The 17,318-nt window shown below is 40.1% G+C and overlaps 8 protein-coding genes and 1 non-coding gene across 9 annotated transcripts; 3 read left to right on the plus strand and 6 right to left on the minus strand.

Annotated features, from left to right (window-relative positions):
- Positions 1-93: 93 nt before the first annotated feature.
- Positions 94-1,860, minus strand: L201_002967 (uncharacterized protein; the record flags this gene model as incomplete). Its single annotated transcript, XM_066218730.1, has 9 exons — positions 94-223; positions 301-390; positions 472-529; positions 661-751; positions 821-960; positions 1,056-1,100; positions 1,166-1,273; positions 1,356-1,473; positions 1,714-1,860. 9 exons carry the CDS (start codon positions 1,858-1,860, stop codon positions 94-96), a joined length of 927 nt encoding a protein of 308 aa, XP_066074827.1.
- Positions 1,861-2,364: 504 nt separating this feature from the next.
- L201_002968 (uncharacterized protein) lies at positions 2,365-3,347 on the plus strand (the record flags this gene model as incomplete). Its single annotated transcript, XM_066218731.1, has 6 exons — positions 2,365-2,394; positions 2,472-2,507; positions 2,617-2,740; positions 2,827-2,924; positions 3,025-3,100; positions 3,199-3,347. The coding sequence occupies 6 exons, from the start codon at positions 2,365-2,367 to the stop codon at positions 3,345-3,347; spliced, it is 513 nt and encodes a 170-aa protein (XP_066074828.1).
- A 206-nt stretch (positions 3,348-3,553) lies between these two features.
- On the minus strand, positions 3,554-9,176 carry L201_002969 (uncharacterized protein; the record flags this gene model as incomplete). The annotated part of the gene is made up of 12 exons (XM_066218732.1): positions 3,554-3,742; positions 3,815-3,884; positions 3,967-3,989; positions 4,046-4,093; positions 4,160-4,174; positions 4,332-4,351; positions 4,408-4,568; positions 4,688-4,954; positions 5,043-8,802; positions 8,872-8,946; positions 9,011-9,082; positions 9,155-9,176. 12 exons carry the CDS (start codon positions 9,174-9,176, stop codon positions 3,554-3,556), a joined length of 4,722 nt encoding a protein of 1,573 aa, XP_066074829.1.
- A 426-nt stretch (positions 9,177-9,602) lies between these two features.
- Positions 9,603-10,728, plus strand: L201_002970 (uncharacterized protein; the record flags this gene model as incomplete). The annotated part of the gene is made up of 3 exons (XM_066218733.1): positions 9,603-10,117; positions 10,204-10,286; positions 10,394-10,728. 3 exons carry the CDS (start codon positions 9,603-9,605, stop codon positions 10,726-10,728), a joined length of 933 nt encoding a protein of 310 aa, XP_066074830.1.
- Positions 10,729-10,986: 258 nt separating this feature from the next.
- On the plus strand, positions 10,987-11,102 carry L201_002971. Its single transcript, XR_010725548.1, has one exon. It is a non-coding gene; the product is annotated as a 5S ribosomal RNA (ribosomal RNA).
- A 210-nt stretch (positions 11,103-11,312) lies between these two features.
- Positions 11,313-11,797, minus strand: L201_002972 (uncharacterized protein; the record flags this gene model as incomplete). The annotated part of the gene is made up of 2 exons (XM_066218734.1): positions 11,313-11,682; positions 11,775-11,797. 2 exons carry the CDS (start codon positions 11,795-11,797, stop codon positions 11,313-11,315), a joined length of 393 nt encoding a protein of 130 aa, XP_066074831.1.
- A 398-nt stretch (positions 11,798-12,195) lies between these two features.
- L201_002973 (uncharacterized protein) lies at positions 12,196-14,176 on the minus strand (the record flags this gene model as incomplete). Its single annotated transcript, XM_066218735.1, has 5 exons — positions 12,196-12,989; positions 13,068-13,275; positions 13,345-13,470; positions 13,583-13,701; positions 13,813-14,176. 5 exons carry the CDS (start codon positions 14,174-14,176, stop codon positions 12,196-12,198), a joined length of 1,611 nt encoding a protein of 536 aa, XP_066074832.1.
- Positions 14,177-14,749: 573 nt separating this feature from the next.
- On the minus strand, positions 14,750-15,261 carry L201_002974 (uncharacterized protein; the record flags this gene model as incomplete). The annotated part of the gene is made up of 4 exons (XM_066218736.1): positions 14,750-14,757; positions 14,814-14,889; positions 14,950-14,986; positions 15,137-15,261. The coding sequence occupies 4 exons, from the start codon at positions 15,259-15,261 to the stop codon at positions 14,750-14,752; spliced, it is 246 nt and encodes an 81-aa protein (XP_066074833.1).
- Positions 15,262-15,886: 625 nt separating this feature from the next.
- On the minus strand, positions 15,887-16,990 carry L201_002975 (uncharacterized protein; the record flags this gene model as incomplete). Its single annotated transcript, XM_066218737.1, has 2 exons — positions 15,887-16,663; positions 16,766-16,990. 2 exons carry the CDS (start codon positions 16,988-16,990, stop codon positions 15,887-15,889), a joined length of 1,002 nt encoding a protein of 333 aa, XP_066074834.1.
- Between the last annotated feature and the right edge of the window lie 328 nt (positions 16,991-17,318).

The raw sequence follows: 17,318 nt of genomic DNA on the forward strand, positions 1-17,318 counted from the left end.
TATAGATGATGCTCAAGGGTCTCCAAATCAAGCTCATGCAAGGCATATTCTTATTTCAGTCACAAATCAGGTATTAACGCCCTGTGACATTGTTTATGGCTGAAAGGGATGATTAACCAATTCTCTATATAGATCTTCTGGAATGTCTTTCACCAAAGCAACTGTGATACCTATTATAGGTCTTGCGTCTAACGGCGGGAATGTACGTAGTATCTTCATTGGTCTGAGTATAAGGAGAGAACTTTGTGTCAAACTGATAGCCACACCAACATGAAAGCACGATTATCTCAAGGTACTCACGAAGGGGAATCCATCAATTCTTGTCTCATCAACAGTAGTTGAGCTATCACACATAATACATTAAGATGTATTCCGAATGCTAATAAGAAGCTATCGAAATGTAGAGCATGTGAATTAGCTTATGTGTTCTGACCATGAAGTGGTAATTGCGATTAATCAAGTATGACTTACTCCCATAATTTCAATACTTCCTCTAGAGGTGGTGTACAAGCGCACAGTGTCATAACGGCTACAAAGTCAAGGAAACGTAATAAAATCAGCTCTGGTACAGTGTCATATAATATGAGTGTCCTCAGCCGTAATCATTGTGGGATCTCGCTAAGACGATGGAAGGGAAGGACTGCAAACCTTGGAACTCACAAGGAAATGCATATATTTCAGCTTTCAAGTTTTTGCTGAATAATTTCTCATATAATTCTTGATCAACGATTTCCAGACACTTATCCAGTAGCTAAATATTTAAAAAGAAAATAGCCAAAATGAGATATAATGATGCGGTCGTTAAGTTAAAATTGCTTACCTTTAATCCCTCATGAACACCTTTTAACGAAGGCTGTACATATAATGGACAACCATTCTCGATAAATGTCGAAAAACACGCAAAGGCTTCCAGCTGAGAAGGCATAGCGTATAAGAAAGGTGCTGAGAGAACATTCATACCTATTTGTGAGACAACATATCTGTTCATTAGTTGAAAAAGTTCTGTTTTAGGCCTACGTTGTAAACAACCACAATAACCATGAGTAAAACTTTACCTTGTACGTATTTGAACGGTTGACCTTCATCTTCCAATTCTGAAGCTGAACATGGGAATGAGCTTAGCCATATACCGCAATGGTTTATACAGTGGCAGACAGAATCTTACTAGTGATTTTCCAAACAAAAGCCTCTAATAACCTAATTAACATATCTTCTTTTACTTTACCTTTAAATTGCGTATCTGTAGCTAACGTTCGAAATGTATCGTTTTTGACTGTGTCGATGCAAAATTACGTCAACCTTCGTGGTTTTTACAAGATGTTGTCGCGGTAAGTGTGTTTCAGGTGTATACTCACTTTTATGACTATCTGAAGAAGGTCCCATAGATACCCATCTCAAGTACTCGTCCGCATTGAGATTATCTACTTTTAACATTAATTTCCATATTTTCGGCCGCAGAGATGGTTTGCCAGGCTGAGGAGCGAAGAGTGATAGTGGTCAGTTACTCGCTCACGGTACGTCCTATACTTCTTTTAGGTCAAGTGTTCAGTCAGAAGGGCGAAGTTGGTAGTATCTAAATACCACATTAGGCATAATCCGTAGCTGATTGGAAGCCAGAAGCTCGCGTGGCCTGATGTGAAGATGATGGAGGTATCGCAGAAAGCGTGTTTTCATGGCTTTCTTCTTTCACAAATTAGTTGAAATACTACTCACGACTTCAGGTATACCTTCTGTCAGGACCGTTCTTCGAATCTTCTTCAATCCATCTGAGATTTCTGACGTTGATCGATTTCTACCTGCCAAAGCTAGAGGATTAAGTAAAGACGATAAAGTGTCGTATAGATCTGTTTGAGGGGCCATTCTGGTATTCTGTGAGACTGCGTATAATTGCTTCTGGCCATCTGCTGGCAGTGTAATTGTGCTATTGGCGAGTTTATGATAAACTGCGATGAAGATATCTAATTGCAGGAACTGAACAGTATGGACCGAGCGTTTAACGTTGTTGTTGACATATTTGAAACGCGACTTTCCGTCGGAAACTGAATATTAAGTTACCGAAATAACGGTTGTGAGCGTAGGAAAGAAGGAATGAACATGAACCGTAAATATTAGTACAATTGTCCTTGTTATCGTGATTTGTTCTGCTTGATCACACAAAGGTGTAAGAAGGATAAATCGCTACAGTAAGCTGAATATCGGAGCTATTGTCATGTCACAGCTGATGAAATGGCTCTCTTCATTCTCTTTAGCTGTATGATTGCTAAAAGTATATGATACCAAATTGAAAAAAGTCAACCTCGATGATTTTTTAAATGCTTGAAAATCATAGAAATATCATTCGAGTTTAAATTGGTAAAACACGAAATGCTTGTCGAAGAGTTATCCACTGACATGGTGAGTATTGTATAAATACCTCAAAGACTAAATACAACATATGTTTTTTGACTGATAGAACTCCTACATGTAATCAGGACAGGATAACACAATTACAGGATGCTATCCTAGATGTGAGTGAACAATTTGACTTGGCGTAATTGCAAAGAATCAAGATCTATGGAACGAATGGGATTTCTCATTACTAGATCATATAGCTAATGAGGTATTCCAATAATGTAGCTCTTAACGATTACATCAACATCAATAGATTATATAACGAAAAGAACAGAATTTGAACAAACTTCAAAAGTGATACCTACAACTCTACAAACTCCTCATGCAGCGAATAGAACGGAATACAAAGGTCAGCTACTTCCTCATTCAGCTTCATGTGGAAATTTTAGCTGATGAACATATATGTCACGTATCATCTCTGAAACGATTGAACAGCTGCAATCGAAACTTTTGTTGCTGATATAGTGAGAAGAAGTAAAGATATCAAAAAATTGATTGAAAACCTACCTAAAAAGGATGATAGTTCGCAAAGAGTAAGTTGAATTCGACCTTTTAATCGTACAGACATCTGAACATCGTCTCACTGCTTGAGCTGAAGCTGAAGCTGATCATATTTTCTATAATGCAATATAGGCACAAAGATTGACAGAGTTACAAGAGGAATTGAAAGTTGCCAACGACGAGTACAAAGTAGCTTTAGTTCAATCAGGTAAGTTCAACCTATATACTCATGCATTGTTCAGCTTGGCCATTTGTTGCATGATTTAACTGAAAAGGGTAATAAGCTAATGCATGATCATCTTCTAGAGGAATTGTTGATGGAGCTGCAATCAGCTTTAGATGAAGCTCTAGGGGAGGATGCTTCAGATTTCCAGATACCCCTCAAGATTATGAAAATAACAAATCCCAATGCAGCCGACGGAGATGATAGAGAGAATATAGTTGTAGATCCATAGAATAATCATTGTCATACTATAAAACAAATAATCATCCGAAATGTATTTGTACATACTAGCAAGCGGTATTATACGGTACTCTTGGATGAAAGCGTCTGGATGATCATGTGCAAGAGTGAAATGTGGTATCAAGTCCACATTTCCTGTTATGGGCAGATCATGACAGCAGTGTCACAGTAGCAAAGCATCTGAGACATTTCTAATTCTTATCCACCATAATTGAACATTCTACCATCACATCTAGCAGTTTTGCACATACATTGATCTTTAGCAGCCATTTTACCTTTTGTTGTTCCTGTAATATGTGCAGAAGCTGAAGTTTTAGATTTTTTCTGTTTAGCATTTTTCGTTATGAGTTTTTGCTGAGGTACTGGAATTGGTATTTCATCATCATCCTGGTAACGGTAGCAGATGCATGTTAGTATGTTATTCTGATTGTACATAATTAAGTAAGAGGAAACACAGACAGGTAAACCTTTATACGATATACAGAGTTCTTCCCCACGACTTATGTTCCGTCGAGCAAAAATGACGAGACTATGGTGCAGGACCGTATTAGTGATCGTGCTATAAATAATATACCGTTGTAACTGCTGGCGGAGCGTTTGGTATTACTTACATGGGTCTTTCGGGGTGGAAATCCTGGTCGAGCGAGAAGCGTTAGCTGCCTGTACACTATGGCTCAGGGACTAGCTTACCTTTACATATGCTTGGGTAATAGCAAGATTGGGGTCGCAAGAATGGTTCTGTTGCCAAGTGAATTAATCTGTTCAGCTACAATTTGCGGAGAGACCGATCAACAGCTAACTTACGAAGTATCGTGTGAACTATCGTAAGTGGCGGTCTGTCAGCTAAAGCTCGTCATGATTAATACAAACAACAGGAGGAGCAGAGACTCACATTCTGGAAAAAGGAAAACAAGAGGACAACGATAGAGCTACAGGTCAGCTCACGAGTACTGCTATATCCTGAAAAAGTACATACCCCATAGTGGAAAGCATCAACTGTAAGAGAAAAACAATCAGCCAACGCGTTGACCTGAAGGATGCAGCTGACTTACCACTATAAGCAGAATACACATAACTTGGATCATCGGCTTCTTCAGCTGATATCTTAGCTCTCTTAGCAGCCATTGCTGCTAATTCAGCTGATCTTTGATCTATACGTGCTAATCCCGCAGGTGGATGAGCAATTTGCCAACCATCGCAGTCAAACAGATACCTAATGTGCAAATCATGCTTGGAGTCAGCTTCAAAGAATTTCATATAGACACTTTCTTGAGTACGAATAGCATAAGGCAAATTACGGAAAGGATGGATGTGAAGTGTAATTTAACTCACGTTCGACCAATTTGAGCATACAGTTTCCCTCTTTCTTCCGATTCCTGTTCAGTAATCAATTCACCTGCATAAATACCTAAAAAAGTTCCAGCTGGGATATTTGCTCTAGCTCTTACACCCCAACCTTTCCACTTTGTTTTGAACAACTCAATTTTCGTTTCTCTACTTCTACCACGTTGGATAACTCTGTTTTGACACTCAGGTGGACATCCGCAATTTTTGCCACATTCCCAAACAGCAACTGAAGTTTCCTTGATTCTACCAAGACTATGGATGAAATAGTTAAAAACACATGTTTTCCATCAGTTGGCATGACCACGATGAATCTAGAAAGAAAGGAAGTGTATTTACTTACTGATCATAAGCGAAACCTTTCATACCCAAATCATAGAAATACAATTCTTGTCTCCTTACGCAACTACAATTTTTATTGTTTGGATTGCATGGACCATCACAATCACAACCTACACCTAATTCTGGATCAGGTACATCAGGATTATATAACATATCGTTTGAATATTGGAATTCAAAGTCAGGTGGTGCACCTTCATGATCGATATCATTGATAACTCTAATTTCGTCCGCTTGAGGTTCATCAATTGAAGTACTTTGGGCCATATAAGCTTCGAAAACTGCTCTATGTAATGATGGATTATTTGTTAGATGCGGTTTCCTCCTATTCCATTCATCAATTAATTTTGTATTCAATACTCTATTAGCTCTTCCAATTCTTTCTAAAGGTGGTAAAGGATCAGGTAAAGTCTCAGCTAATATCGTATGTATATTGGTTTCCATAGATTGATTAATTTCATCTGGTATTATATGTGGGTTCTCTGCCAATGACATCTTGAAAGCACTTCGAAGTGTATATCCATTATGTTCTGTAAGATCAACTGTGTCGGAGGGACGGCTCGAAGAAGATCCAGCAGAATTATCATCGAGTATATCTTCGACATCAGATTCACCTTCGTGTTCCACAATCCATCTCCAAGCATTTCTTGAGCGGGTCGGTATGATGACCTCGACTTTAGGTGTGAGCGATCTCGCTTTTGAGGGCGAGAGGGAGGAAGCAGCGGCTATTGGACTAGATACCAAGTCATGCACAATGTGGTCGCGTTTAGGAGATGTTTCGGTAGTGAGATCTATACTGGACGCGACAGGCTGGCTCTGTGGGTAGAATCGATTTGTCAAACGCCTAGAGTCGGTGACTTTGGGAATGAAGTCTCCACTTTGGATTTCTTCAACCGAAGGTACACTACTCGACCGGCGAACATTCCTTGGATTAGATGACGCGAGATCCTGCGGTGAAGGCAAGATTTCCACCTCATCCAAGTCCATCCTTACTTCTTCTACCTCCTGCTCCACCGCTGCGTCAGTTGCTTCAGGACTGTCATCTTCTTTGTCACTGGTCAGACAATCCAAATCATCGTCATCTAGCTCGATCGGATGATGGTATGATGCACTTTGGGCAATTGAAGGTTTGAAAGAAGGATTCACTGGTAGCTCCGTTGGGATAACGGGCTTCATGTCGGGTTTCTCGTGGATGGAAGGTTGGAGTAATAGGGGATCTTCAGACTCGGATTCAGGTTGGGGTTCAACTGAAGAAGCGATTGATAACGTTGGGAGAGGATGAATCATAGATGAGTCAGCCTCGGGTTTATTGCCTTCATTCTGTTCGGCTTGGGCACCGTCTTGGACCGGTACATTCACTTCGACCTCTGTACACGCCGGCAGTGAGGTGCTTGAGCTAGGATCGTGGTGCACGGCGACAGCTGGTCCTCTGAGATCAGCAATTGGACTGATCATATACGAATCCAATGCCGCTTCCACCTCTTGAGTATCGTTAGTTGTGGGTGTCTGTGGCATGGATATTTCCGGTGTTTGAGGAATGGATATCTCCTTCTCCTCGAGGGGTTGTGGCAAGATGTTTACCGGTGTCTCTAGTATAGGTGTAGGGGTTACGGCTGGTAACAATTCAGGACCTTCATTTGTAAACGTTGGGATGGTTCGAACATCTCCCATTTGTATATCAGACGCTACCGGAATATCAGATTGCTGCTGTACTAGCGGTATTGTCGGTTCATTTGAAGTCTCCGGAATTGTTGCTGCCAAGTGTATAGCCTGTTGTATGGGCACGTCAACCATCGGTATATGACTGGATTTGATGGTTTCATCAATATTTGAAAGATTCGTTGTATCGGATTGCGTATGCGATTGTGTAGGCTGCACTGATAGTGCGATCGGTTCAATTCGCTCTGCTACAGGTTTTTGAGCCGTGTGACCTTCAAGAGCCGAAGCCTGCTCTGCTGCTGAAGGCAAGGTAGCAGGCACGACAGATTCTTCCGCCATATTGTCGACATTTGGTGATTGTATTTGCACTTCTGGTTCACTTTCACCCATCGCCATCTCATTGGATTGTTTCTGTACCTTCACGGGTTGGACGATTGCACTGTTCTGGACCGATGAAGGGACCGCGCTATCAACTGACACGATAGGTTCTGCGATATCAGGTGAATCCATTAACGAAGGACCTGATTCGATTTGCGCACGAGCCGGCCCTATTGGAGGTTCAGTCGGAGGTTCAGTTGTTTTTGGGGCAGGGACTTCAAGATTGTCAATTATCTTTTGTGACGGAGCGACAACAGTAGCATCGACGGGTGCTATTGCTTGAATGGGGGCAATATCTGTAGGTACTTCTTCATTGCTGGGCAATATGATGGGTTGTATTAGGGTATTGGCAGGAGGTTCTACAGGAGCTACGTTACTTCCCGTTAACGGTGGCGATGTATTTAGAACAGATGAAATCGCGCCATCTGACTGCCCAGGCATTTCAACATCCTGCATGGCGATGTCTTGGGATATAACAATTTTGCGTGGTAACTCATCCGAAATTGGCGTATTATCGTCCTTGACCTTTTCAGGTGACTTTGTGGGTGTTTTCGTGGAATCGCTCTTTTTGAGGACAGGCTGTTCGGAAGTGACCCAACTTGGACCCTTTTTCACTGGCAATTTAGGTTGTTCTATAGGTTCTGAAGGTAAATTGAATTCTGTTGTTTCAGAAACCACAACTGGATTTGACGGTACATCAGCAATAGGAGAGACCATTCTCCTTGCTTTTCCTTTTCTTGACCTAGAATCATCTCCATCTAGTTCAGTTGGTGATGCTGATCGTTTGTAAGATATTAATGGTTGCAGTGTAGCTGGATTCAACCATGATCCTAATTCCGGTTGGGTCATGTTCGGAGATTGAGGGTGAGGTAAAGAGAATCCACCGATCGTCACGGGGTTTGTCCATGATCCAGGTTCACCCATCACTACATCCGATGTATACTTTGAGGTGGTAATAGGAGTTGATGATGATTGAGCTGGTTTTTCAGTTGGCGGAAAAGCGGCGGGTAAACTTAAATTAGGATCGATAGATGAGGCTATGTCATCCATGGTGTCGACTTGTGGCTGGACTGTGGTCGGTAGCAGAGTTGCAGGACTTGTCCAAGAACTAGACGGTTCTATACTCTGCGGCTGAAAGGAGCTGTTGGAGGCCGATTCTTGATTCGTCCATTGAGGTGGTAATTCGAATTCTGATGCTAGCGGTAAAGACGGATCGTCCGAAATCCCATGACTAAAGCCATTTCCGACTCCATCAAGTGCATTGCCTATATCTGCCTGTACCGACGGACGGTGTGGCGGCAGTATAGCAGGTCTAAGCCAGCTGCCTTCTTCTGGTTGAACCACGAGATCTTCAGCGGTATTTGGGCGAGGAATTAAAGGTGTTATATTTCTAGGGTTCAACCAAGATCCAACAGGTGCAGCCGGTTCGTCCGATTTACCTCTAATGAGTGCAATTGAAGACGATGGCGAGAAGGGATCTAAGGTGGCAGGATTTGTCCAAGATCCAGGTTCACCCACACCTTGAATGATCATTCGTGAAGGTCCTGCTATAGGTTGGTAATGTTCACTCCCGCTTGTCTCCCTATTCTGTTCTAAGGATGATGCTCGAAAGAATTTCGACGTCCCTGTAAGTTTTAAAGAGGATGCATTGCGCTGTGATGTCAGGGTTTTGGGAGAATTTGGTCGAGCTGAGTCAGAACCTGAATCGGACAACGTAAGGTCGACAACTATGTGATTGGTAGAGGGTATATAACAGTAAGCTTCCGCATAATTGAATTGTGCTCAATGAAGCTTACCTCCACTAGTTTGAGGAGCACCTGATCTCCTTGGAGACGATGTAGATCCTGTAGGCCGAGATCTACTCCGTGAAGCTATACGACGAGGAGGTTGTCAGCTTCAATTCGAGCGAGCGTCAAAGGCGTGAAGCTGACTTACGTCCTACTTGATTTCGCGTTGGGACATCTTCATCTGAGGAATCTAATGATATCGGATCTTTAGCATTGCCTGCTATCATACAGATCAGCTATGGATATGCTCTCAAGAGAAAAGGAGGGGAAAGGAAGTCACGAATCCACCTACCACCTCTTGAAGGCGTTGACATCCTGTTTCAACCTTTCCACTTTCCAAGCTCTTGTGCTATTATGACACTTCGGTCCGCCAAGATACTTCAGTCAATTTCTATAGCTTCATCGGTCTTCGTTCGTATTGTTCCGAATCGTTGAAGGTGGATATAGTAGAAGATAATCTATCATTAATGACAAGTTGAAGAATGAGAAAAAACAACAATGGATAACGAATCCTAGGCTGTATTTTTGGTAGGAGGGTACTCTTACGTGAACATCATGTTTGATAGTTACGTTAACGTTGTTTCAAGGCGGACATCGCCGACACTGATTATCGCGTTTGATAGATTAATTATTAGCAGATGGACCAAGATAAAAGATAAAAATAATGCATCATATCAATCGTGATCTTGAAGTATCTACTTTCCATCAAATACTATATATTGCCTCAAGCAGAAACAAAAATGGCCAAGGACAATACGAAGCAACAGAATGTCTCGAAGTTCAACGAACTTATGTCGAGTAAAGATATGGGGCAAGGTCAAAAAGCCAACAAGCAAAATCCAGGTCAAAACCAATCAAGAAGTAAAGATAAAGAGAAACAACAAGATAATTTTCCAGTAGTACCTCAAAAAGATATATATCAACGTATAAACTTCTCTTATCAAGCTTCAATATTTTTACAATCTCTTGGAACCGAAGCGTCGAGCTCATCTTCCAGCTCTAATCCTAAGTCTATACTGAACACAAAAATATCAGATGTGACGACGAAAATAGATAGAAAAGGTAAACGTAAAGCTATTGAAAACAATATCAATCTTAATCATCAGAGAGAAGAAGAAGAAATGGTAAATGGTAAATCAAGTAATGAAATGGGATATAGTGACATAGCAACCAAAACAAGAAGTAAATTCAGACAATTAGCAAGAATGAGCATTAGAGAAATGAATGGTATGATAGTGCATAATCAACTTAAGTTGTGAGGATCTGTTTCTTTTTTCCCTTGTTTATCATCATATGATTCTACTTAGCTAATCCGTCAATACACCTCATTCCTTGATTTAGAGATCCATCTTTGAAAAGATCCTTATGTAAATCATGTGGAACCGTCTTAGTACCTGGATTAACATCTAGAATAAGAAATAAACGTAAGTTCAACCGGTCATCATCGTAACAAATAGCAGAAAGGTTTGTAAGTTATTGATTAATAATATTAAACAATATTGCAAAATCCTTGTTTGTACTTTTTCAATAGCAAATTCAAATTCATTTTCAATAACTCATCATACATGTTTGACATGTTCAACATCATTCTCAATTCCTGCTCCACCTCTACCGCTAAACATTGATATTGATGGTAATTTACAAATTGATAAAGAAGGTTTAGATGGGAAAATAAGACGATCAAAGAGACAAAAAATTGCTAAGAGAAGTAAGAAAATATTTCATGAGATCGAAAAGACCAATAATAATAATAATAATTCACAAATGTCAGAAAGTTCAGATACGAAGATAAATGGTATAGAATCAGGCGGTCATACGTTATGGAAAGGTGACCAAAGACTTGAAGGTTGGGGAATCAAGAATTAATAAGACGTGAATAGCACAAGCTTCTGTAGTTATCCAATTGTTGTAATATCGTCAATAACGAGGATTCAATCTCCTGCCTCTTCACATAGCTTATCAGACCACAGATCGTACTCTCGCATGTGGACTTCGCTTTTAGCCAACCATCTCTTGACTTAACATCTAACTAATTTCTGGAGAATTCCATTTTTATAGGGATTTCAATTTCAGTTCTCACACTCGATGAGTAATAACAAATCAGCCATAATGCAAATTCTTATCTACGGCCATAGAATTCATAAAACATTGCATCCCGTCTGATCTGCGAAATTTAAGCTGAATATCGCTCGGTTAGTACCATGTTGGGGGACCACTTGGGATCCCCGAGTGCTGTAGTTCTTATCTTTTTCTTTTTTCTTTGGATGCTCTAGGCAGGACATATATGACTGCCCAAATAATCAAATGAAACACTAGATCGCGATTGAAGCAATTCAGCTGATGGTTTAACTTATAGATATCAATAGAATCACATTATACTGAAACCAAATCAAATCAAATCATATATCAAACCTGGCTATGAATCAAGTTCTCTTCATTGAATCGATCGATCAATTTCTTTCATGTTTACAATTCCAACTTGAACAAGGACATAAAAAACAACCTAAACCATATCCACAACAAAATAATTTATTCCACCAATATGGTCTACCATTATTTGATGCGTCACCAGGATACCATTCTTCGTATTTGGTATTTTTATCATTTTCACTTCCAATCTTAGATGACGATGAGGTTGATGATAATGATGGTTCTGGAAGTCCATCGAAAGAACCTTGATTCGATTGTTCAAAGTTTAAACTCAAAGCTCTTTCAGAAGGTGTAGCTTGCAAGTAACTATGAAGAGGTAATTTAGGCGCAGAAGTCGTCATTGGTTCTTGAGCTGTTGGCTGAGAGCCAATATGACTTGGCTTAGATCTACTGATGTGGAAAACGATTAACTATATGTTTAGTCCAAAGCTAACTGGAAACACGACTCAAACTTATTTATAGCCTGGAGAAAGGAGACTTACGATTGAGCGCCTGTAGTGCACATTGTACTAACTTGTCTGGTGAATTTCCTGCGTGTCTACTTGAATGGGTGTAGTATGTGCCGCCAATTGGGATATCGTGCTCCCTAAGTTGTTGCCTCAATATCTGAGTTAGGATTGTGACCTCTCTCCCAACAATGCACTATGCATCTGAACTGCTTCTTCTCTCTTACTCGAAGCCCAAAAGCTGGAGGATACAGTCTGGCAAAGGAGGGTCAGTCATCAAAGGATTCCAAGCAAAATGGACGAATCGTTTCATTCCTTCAAGATCCTCTAACATATAGTTCGACGTGAAAAAGGCTACATTGAGATGCATTCATATTTGTACAACAACAATATTGCGTTTTGTGTATGCGAATCGTGCAATGACCAATGTTCTATGTATTATGATTTTTACAAGTTATCATTTTCCTTTGACGACCTTTTTCTTCCTGAACAAAACGCTGTTGATGCTGGAATCAGATTTACCAATCAAAGATGTTGGCGGGTGATTCGCGGTGACTGAATTTGATACTTTCACTGGATGATTTTCGTAGAATGACGTTGGTTTACTTGGGGACGATTTCACTAATTTCGAAGGCGACTGACCATCATCCTCTTCCCTGTCTTTACGTTTTACTCCTCCTATAGTATCCTTCTGTGCGAAATTACCAGATTTACTTTGTATCGATGTGTTGGGCGCGGCGAAGAAATCCATTACAACACCTTTAGGTTTCTCTTTTTGTATATCAGGCGCAACGAATTTGGGTGTTGTGAGTTTACGTATTTCTTTGAATTGGGATTTTCTATTATTTTGATCAATCTTAAATCGTTCTTGTGTTTTTTCTGGATTATTTTGTTGTAAAGAAGCTCTATCACTCAAATGAGATGGTAAACACTTTCGTACATTGTTAGATTGAGAAGTAGGATATGAACCTGGTATGGGTGATGTAGGTGAACTAGGCGATGATATCCTTTGCATAGGCTGTTTGAATACATTGGATTTCGATTTAGGTGGTGGTATTCTAGGTCCTTGTATGATATGCGAATGAGATGAAGTTGTCGTTGGTAGATAAGGATTCTTGAACAATTGATTAGGTTCGTTTTTAGTTCTTTGTGGTGTTGGCGGTATGTATTTACCAGACGCATGTGTTAATGCTACTCGAGCACGTTGTGCTTCTAATCGAGCTTTGGCAATTGCATTTTGGGGCTTAGGTACTATTTGATCATTTCAGGATATCAAGCAATTGATCAGTTTTCGTACTGCGCTTAGATGGCAAGTAATGCTGGACTCACCCGAAGAGCTCAATCCACCTGTACCACTACTACCAAATCTACTTTTACCCCAACCAGTACTACTTTTGGAAGTTGATCGCTTTTCCGGTATAATTTTGTCCATTACAACTATTCGCTTTGACGCTTTTTCTTCTTCCAGCTGTTTATATCTTGCTGCAACTCGGTCAGCAGCTTGGGCTTGTCGAACAGCGAAATCCTCTTTCGCTTTCTATACACTCAGAAAAGTTATATTAGCAATGGCTTAAATACAGCTTCTTTGTATAACCCTCAAACTCACCTTATACATTCTCCTCCAGCCAGATGTTCTAGGTTCACCGTGTCTATCTTGACATCTTTCGTGGAATAAAGGGAAATCTTGTAGCATGAATATCTCATAGAGCCAATCTGTGTCCTTCTTAATGTGCTATTGCGAAGTGATGGGATATTAGCTATGAGCATAGGTTGACAGCCAAGGCCAAAACAAGTGATGCAGCAGATATGACTAAGGTGATACCGGAACTGTTAGTGAGACTTACAGGTGAATTTGCTTCTACTTCAAGCAACTGCTCAATAGGCATGTCATCGATCAAAGGTTTAATTAGGGGGTACTCCAGATCTCCTATATCCCATATTCGCGAGGAGTTCATTCTTACCACTACAAATCAAAATCATGTTAGATTTCTGATTCGAGACACCATGGGATACACAACTCATAAATCTGAGATTCTTCTTCCCAGTAACCGAAATTTTTGAATATTTAACTTACCTCCCATACACAGTTTCCTCAAACTCCTCACACCTAATTCGCTTTTCTTATCATCTTCCTTTCCTAATCTTCTGATATCGTGCAGTTCTCTCAACCTATCATCAACATTCTTATACACCCTGCCCGTAGATGGTCCAGCTTGACTCGTAGGATAAATTCGAACTGAAGCTGAAGAAGTACTAGCTTTAGGTTGATTAGACGAAGACGCTATAGCTGCTGCGCTGGATATATTGGACGGAGCTGTTATGGGTTCTGCTCTGTTTATGCTTGGTAACAATGGAGTTGATTGATTCAAATGCCCAGACTCATTACCGAATATATCGTCATCTTCTTCTTCGTATTCCAGCATGTGTGGATCTGACATTTTTGCTGGATGTTATATGATCGGTGTAATGAGTATGAACAAACGATATAGCTTTTCCGAGAGCCAATGCGAATGAGACACAAAGTACAAGTGTGAATCGATTCTAAGATAAAAGAGGATCAAGAAGAAAGATAGAGATTTGACGATTATTTCTGATCAACCTCCACTCCATTCTTCGGTTGGATTTAAGGTTGCTGTTTTCGTAAGTTACTGTACGAGTACTCTACAGCCGCAAAAATGTATGATCGGCGCACGGTCCCGCAACATATTTGTCTCATCATATCCTTCTGTACATTGTTGAGAATGCTATCGCGATGAAACTGTCATACATGTACATCCAGCTTTAGATCAGAAACACAAGGGGAAGATACGATAATGCACGTAAATCGCAGTATCAACTTCGGTGGAACAGCGACCAAAAGTATACACGGTTCCAGAAGGCAATCATCAAATATGATTATGTTATAATGGAAAGAGAACTGGAAAGACCGACTTTAGGTGGGTAAACATGGAAAACCGATATGAAGTGAGAAAGATATGAAAGGAAAATGATTAGACCACATTTTGAAGGTCTCACATTACTGAATGAATAGATATGTCAGCTGATACTCGATGCCGTGAGAGACAGCCAGCTTACAAGAGCAACAACTTGATTGTTCTACCGGCGCATATGGATCTTCACCTTTTTGAAGTGGACCCCAAAGAGAAGGAATCTGAATATTGACGTTATCAGCCGATGGACCAACACTGGTTTTCCCGCCAGCTGAACTTACAAGCGGATCTTTAGTCGATCGACAATAGTTAATCAAGCTAAAAATGGGTTACGCGTAGTTAGTCGAGTTTCCATTTTTGCTTCTCTCAAAATCGTCAAAACATAGATACAGGATAATCTGGTAGGCTGAAGCACCAGTACGACCATAGTCAAAGACAAACGAATAGAAGGTGAAAATATATACTTACTTTAAACTAGCAACACTAACCATAACTCTTGGTCTGGCTAATTCTTCTCTTAATCTATGATTATGTTCCATCAATCTTCTGAGCTTCAACTCGTGCATCGTAGCTTTATTTGTTCGGGAAGACATGTTCTCGATTAAAGGTGTTACTATCACAATTTGTCGCAATTCCACACATACTAGATCAGCTACGGGTACACATCGAGTGCTGGTTTAGATTAGCTTACTGAGTGGTGATCCCTGTTAGTATGTACTGAATGTACTGAATGTTGATTATTTTGCCTTGTGAATACAGTATAATGGTATAATGATGATAGGAAAGTTGAAGAAATACATATACATATATATTTCATATGATCTGGTCATCTTCCCATCATTCACTCGTCTACTCAGATGAATAGGAAAGCGATCAGTGCAACGCTCGGACCTTGTAGTCAAGCACGGGGAATAACAGTTGAAATGCAACGCACAGACCACTTTGTATACACTAATTTAGTATATCCATGCGCACAGATCGCTTTGATGTTATACCTTATATCACTATTCCAGCAATACTGATTTGTTTGTGAGATCCTTGAATAATCTCGCTTGAGGGAGTTTAGTTGTTGAATTTGATAATACATACATTTGCATGTATACGGTACAACATTAAATTTGCTATGTAATGGGGCATCAATGTTCCTGATTGTTTATAACGGTTCCTTCTTAGAAGCCTCCTTCTGCGAACCTATCCGTTTGCCGTTTGTATCGTTTATTATTGTCTAATATGTGCGAAGTACCTCCAAAATTTAGCCCATGGAGCTGCATCAAATACAGCACCATATCTGACTTTCATCACAGAACTAACGAAACCGGTATCTTTCTTAACTCTATATAAACCAATCGCTATTATACCTAACCAAGCTATCATATAAGCTCTTAATCCCATTATTCTTTTCGGAGTTACTATAGTACGATTATTAGGTGGATTCACTATGATTACTCTTTCGATATCGTCTTCAATTTCATTTTTGTCTGTTTGCTTATTTCCTGTTTGTCCATTGTCTGATAAACTTTCATTGAACTCTTTATTTGGTTTACTCGTACTGTCGATACTTCTACTTCTACTTCGACGATTCTTCAACCAAGTAACAATCTTCATTCCACCAACTGTACTATGCCAAATACCCATTCCACTTATACTCAAATACGCTAACCAACTTGACCAATCTCTCATTAAATTATATCCAACGAATTCCCAACCTAATTCACTTGGACTTAATTCCATTATGGGTGATTCAGATCTTGAAGGTATTAATCTATGCGTCAAGATATGTGAGATTAATAATATACTTAATGGATATGCTATAATTTGATGTATCTGTTTAGGTAATCTTGCTTTTATAGATTGCCATTGCCAATTTTCAATATTTGTAGGTTGAGAAGGTATAATGAATAACAATCGTTTTAAGAATGTTGAAGCGAAATGTATGATTAACGGTGTGTATATCAAATATGGTTCGAGCGGTAGATACAGATCACGAGCTATTAACTACAATGAAGAATCACCAGGAAGATATCAGCATTACTGGTATATTGATAATGACTTAATACTAAAAGCGATCATCGTCACGATAGGCAAGCCATGACTCACCATGGTCTTTTCAGCACCTTCCAGCCCAGCTACCGAAGCGACCAAAGGACTAGCCAAATGCGGAACCAGGAATACACTAAAAACCATAGCTGATGTATTTTGAGTCAAGGTTAAAATTCTCATCACCTGTCCTCTAGCCGGTGGAAATGATCCCGATGACTTGTCAACATTCTCGTTCAGTGCCAGTTGATGAGGTAATGGTATATCCGAAGGTGGTGGTACCATGTTCCGTGACTGAAACAGGCGAGGATCGTTTTGATAAATAACCGTTTGACTGCTCTCGAGCAGAAGATAGGAAGGAGAATCAGACAATTAAGAACATGTTGATTGGTTGGACGTAAAATCGCTAATTGAAGAAGGAATTCGCGTAAGTGGAGGTCGATCGATTTAGAAAGGTAATTTAGGTCCGAGGGGTGCTAAATAGGATACAGTGGTACGAAAATCAGCTTGATAGCCTGGCTTCTAACCCCAGATGATGCAAAGCAGTATGACTGAAATGATCTTGCGACGCTACTTACAGAACACTGGCCACAGCCACTGAAAACAGTACAGA

The sequence above is a fragment of the Kwoniella dendrophila genome, chromosome 3 (genome assembly GCF_036810415.1).
Source record: "Kwoniella dendrophila CBS 6074 chromosome 3, complete sequence".
In the NCBI taxonomy this organism is placed as follows: Eukaryota; Fungi; Basidiomycota; class Tremellomycetes; order Tremellales; family Cryptococcaceae; genus Kwoniella; species Kwoniella dendrophila.